The following is a 4,428-nucleotide window of genomic DNA, read 5'->3' as shown; positions in this document are numbered from 1 at the left end:
ACTAGCGGCACTGGGATGTGCTCTGGACTACAGATCCCAGAATGCAACGCGTCGCTGTCCTATTAGGGCCCAGCACGCGCTTTTAGCGGTTCCGGGAGCAGGTGGATTCACTTCCGGCACCGGGCAGCGATACTATGGTAAGAAAGCGGGTGGTGGGGAGCGAGGGAGATGACGTGCTTTGGGGGTCCGGGGCAAGCCTGGGGCAAGTATGCAGACGCCAGGGGTTCTCATTCGGAGAATCTGCCAGAGGGACATCCCGCGTGGGTTTTAATTTGCTGCTTCCCGCCTTACTTTGCCCTCCGGTCACGTGGACCTACAGCTGGCGATAACTAAAACTCACTGAGCACTCGGAGTGCATCAAGTGCGTTTTGAAGGCTTTCAAACCATCATCACATTCAGTATATTCTGAATCCCCGTTTTGAAAGATGAAGAAACTGAGGCCCAGAGAGGCGGAGTAATTTGCCCAAGGATCCACAGCTGGTGACTATAGGAGTCGGGATTGGAACCCAGCTCTGACTCCACCGCCCAAAGTATTTTTCACTGCACTGTTCGAGGTGTGAAACTGCGCCTCATGAAACCCTAGCGCTGCGGGTTGATGCCTCCATCCTTCCCTCATCCTTCGTTCAATCCCTTTTCAGTCTAGGCCAAGAATTAGCGTTTCATTTAGCCCCAATAAGACGCTTTAATCTGACCAAGAATTGGAAAGTTATTGTGATGACTATCTCCCGGGTTTGTTCCCCACTAGGACACTGATGGCTTTTCCTGCCTGGGGAAATGTCACACAGGCTATGGATTATTCAGTGGCAGCGTGGAGCTGTCCTTTCGCAGGTTGACTGTTGAATGAATGAAGATTGTGCCTCCTTTCCCATATTTACTTGAACTGCCTGGAGGGAAGAGGACCGCTTTTAAAAATCAGACTCGGCCCCACCGACTGGCTGTGGGTCTTTGGGTACATGGCTTGCCTCCTCTGGGCTTGGTTTCCTCCGTGGTAAAGTAGAAGTATTGGTTCCTGTGGTACACAGCTTTCCTGCAGATCTGTGAGGTAAGCAACAGAGGAGCCTGATGGGCTGCAGTCCATGGGGTCGCAGAGAGTCAGACACGACTTAGCAACTGAACAACAGCAAACAAAGCCGCTGACTTTACCCTGCTTTCCCTCTCTGGCAGTAATGCCGATCTCACAGGATTGGCCTCCTTGTGAGGGGCTTTGCACCTGTCCCTTGAGTGATCCTCACGATTGAGTTCCCTGAGAGAAATGGTCTCCCTGTCTCCCTTCCAGGCTGCCCTCCTCCGAGCTGTGGCGCGGTCGCCAGGGCCAGCCGCGTGGGGCAGGCCCCTCCACCGGCTGTGCTGCTACGGTGGGCAGAATCCCAGGAGGGGGTTGGGAAGCGGGACGCCCCCCTCCAAAGAGAAGCCACCGGGCCCAGAGGCGGAGAAGTTTCAGATGGTGTACCGGTTCGACGCCATCAAGGCCTTCGGGTACCTGTCTCGGCTGAAGGTGACACAGACGGCCCTGACGGTGGCCGCCCTGCCGCCGGGCCTCTACTGCTATTCCCAGGGCCTCATGCCCTTCAGCTCTTTGTGCCTGGCGGGCGGGGTCGCCGGCTTCGCCCTGGCCATGTTGTACTGGATGAGCCATTTCTTCCGGAGGCTGGTGGGCATCCTGTACGTGAACGAGGCAGGCACTGTGCTGCGGGTGGCCCACCTGACCTTCTGGGGCCGGCGACAGGACACCTACTGCCCCGTGGCCGACGTGATCCCCATGACGGAGAGCCGGGATCGGCCCCAAGAGCTGTTCGTGCGGATCCAGCAGTACAGCGGGAAACAGACCTTCTACCTCACCCTGCGCTACGGGCGCGTCCTGGACCAAGACCGGTTTACGCAGGTGTTCGGGATGCTGGACGCGCTCAAGTGAACGGCCTGGCGCCCAAGTGGATGCCGGGAGCCCAAGTGGATCCCGGGAGCCGGGCCTCCAGTGGGGAGGCAAAGGGTGTGGGCGGGGCTGAAGGACGGGGTCGCGCCGCAGGGAAACTTCTGCTGGGGCCCCTGGGGTGAGAAAACTCACAAGGTAGACGTTAGTAACCGGGTTTAGGAGAGGCCCCGAGTGCTGATTCTCCCCTGCACTTGCATGTGGCATCGAGATAATGGCCAGAAGTTTCTGGTAGGTTCTCGGAGGAAGCAATGACAGGTTTGCTCAAACCGTCCTCTGCTGTGAAATCGGACAGGTGTGGGGGACTTGGGTTCTGTCAGTTTTCAAAGCCCGCGCGCCTGGGCCAGGTTATGAAGTCTCTCAGAACCTTAGTTTTCACGTCTGTAAAGTGGAAAAAAATCCTCCTGGTCTCCTGGGATGGTTGGGTGTCACTGCTAATGCAGAGCTGGTGGCTCGTTGAAGGGATCCCAGGCTTCGGGGAGGGATTTCGCTCTCCCTGTGCTGCGACCCCTGGTGCACCCAGCGGCCGCAGGGGTTGATCATTTAAAATAGCCATAAGGGAAAAACCTTGTTAACTGCGAGATGCTGGTTGTTAACTTACTGTAATTTTACTATATATATATATATATATATATATATATATATATTGTATATGTTAAACTAATACAATGATATATGCCAATTAGATCTCAAAATTAGAAAAAAATGGGGAGTATACCTTACAAATACATAAAAACAAAAGTCCCAGATTATTTGATTCTTTTAAATACTTTTTATGCAAAAAAAAAAAAAATCAGTAATTGCAAAATATTCCACTGAGTGAATGTAGCTGGTCCTTTAAATGATTTCCATTTTTCATTGATGTAAACAATGTGATAAAGATCAAATATTTGGAGAGGTTTCCTTCCTCTGTGTAGACTGAAAAATGGCATTTTGAGAAAGATGACTTTATAATCACGATAACATGAAACATGTTTTTTTTCATGTGCATGCTCAGTCGAGTCTCACTCTTTGTGACCCCACGGGCTGTACCCACTAGGCTCCTCTGTCCATGGGATTTTCCAGGCAAGAATACTGGAGTGGGTTGCCATTTCCTCCTCCAGGGGATCTTCCTGACCCAGGGATAGAACCTGGGTCATCTGCATTAGCAGGTAGATTCTTTACCATTGCACCAAGTTAGATCTTCTTAATCTATTGCATTTCACAAAAGCAAGTGAAGCATGTAATTCAAGATGGTTTGGGGTTTCTCTGGTACCCCAGTGGTGGAGTCCGCCTGCCAGGGCAGAAGATTCAGGCTCGATTTGATTCCTGGTCCAGGAAGATTGCACGTGCTGCGTAGCCTCTGGGCCCATGCGCCACAGCTGCTGAGCCTGTGCTTTGGAGCCTGGGAACCACAACTACCAAAGCCCGCGTGTCCTGGTGCACCTGCTCTGCAATAAGGGAAACCACCACAGTGAGAAGCACAGCTGGAGAGCAACCCCCACTCTCTGCAACTAGAGAAAAGCCTGAACAGCATTGAAGACTCAGCATGGCCAGAAAAAAAAAAAAATAATAATAATAAAAAAAAAACCACAGTTTGTTACCGCAGGCTTCCAAGTCAGCTAGGTATAAGGCATCATATGTAGTTCAGAAAAGGAGGGGATTTGGGGCCTTTGTGGGGCTGACAGTGTCGGTGGGGAGGGAGGACAGATGCTAAGTGTGCGTGTGTTAGAGATGGGGAAATGTGCAAGGCAAGAGAAGAGTGGGGTGGTCCAAAGCAGAACAGCAGCAGGGGGTGAGTGGGGGAGTGAGGTGCAGATGGCCTGGGGCTTGGACCTTGAAGGGCACCCCAGGTGCGAGGAGGCAGGCCGCGGGAGCAGCAAGACTGGCCTTCTGCCCTGGACAGGAGCAGGATGGGTACCCTTGCTCAGGGAGGACCCTGATTTGGATCCACATCACTGTGGGGAAGCTTTGATGGTCAGAGAAAAAGGGGAGAACTGTGAAAGCTTGGGAACACTTAAGAACAAGAGGAAGCGGCTTTAATTTGTATTTATCTTTAGTTAATGATGCAAGTGATAGGACTAGGCTTATCATGGATTTGTTGTTTCCTGTTAATTTTCTCCCTAGGTATCTACATAGAAGTCTCTCCTTTTCCAGTTTCTTCCTCTGTGTTAATTTCTGCCAGTCGGAGGCCATGGTCTGCGGGGGGTGTGGCTGTGACTGTGTGTCTCAGATGTTTGGGAACGCTATCCAGCCCTCCCCTCACCCCCATTGTCAGCCACAGTGTGTCTGTGGGTTCCCTAGGTAGAGGGGCTGTGCAGTGGAAGGCGTAACCCAGAGCCTGGTGGTGGGCCTGAAGGGTCCCCGAGGGCTTCAGACCCACTCAGAAGTGCTGGCTCTTCAGGGTAAATGGCATGTGGTTCCATTGACAGACGGTTTTATACCTACTTTAAAGGTGCAGCCAGAATCTGACTGCTCTCACCTCCGCCAGCCCTGCCACCCTGATCCAAGCTGCCCTTGTA

General features: G+C 52.5%; 1 protein-coding gene across 2 annotated transcripts; it reads left to right on the top strand.

The window, feature by feature from the left end:
* The first annotated feature begins 97 nt into the window (after positions 1-97).
* On the top strand, positions 98-2,917 carry TMEM186 (transmembrane protein 186). 2 transcript variants are annotated; one of them, XM_061152797.1, is made up of 2 exons: positions 98-137; positions 1,277-2,917. In XM_061152797.1, exons 1-2 carry the CDS (start codon positions 135-137, stop codon positions 1,910-1,912), a joined length of 639 nt encoding a protein of 212 aa, XP_061008780.1. In that variant the 5' UTR covers positions 98-134; the 3' UTR covers positions 1,913-2,917. The 2 variants fall into 2 exon arrangements, with proteins under 2 accessions (XP_061008780.1, XP_061008779.1); XM_061152796.1 differs by having other exon boundaries at positions 102-137; positions 746-2,917.
* Positions 2,918-4,428: the final 1,511 nt, after the last annotated feature.

The sequence above is a fragment of the Dama dama genome, chromosome 10 (genome assembly GCF_033118175.1).
Source record: "Dama dama isolate Ldn47 chromosome 10, ASM3311817v1, whole genome shotgun sequence".
In the NCBI taxonomy this organism is placed as follows: domain Eukaryota; kingdom Metazoa; phylum Chordata; class Mammalia; order Artiodactyla; family Cervidae; genus Dama; species Dama dama.
This window is presented reverse-complemented; position numbering and strand designations above follow the sequence as displayed.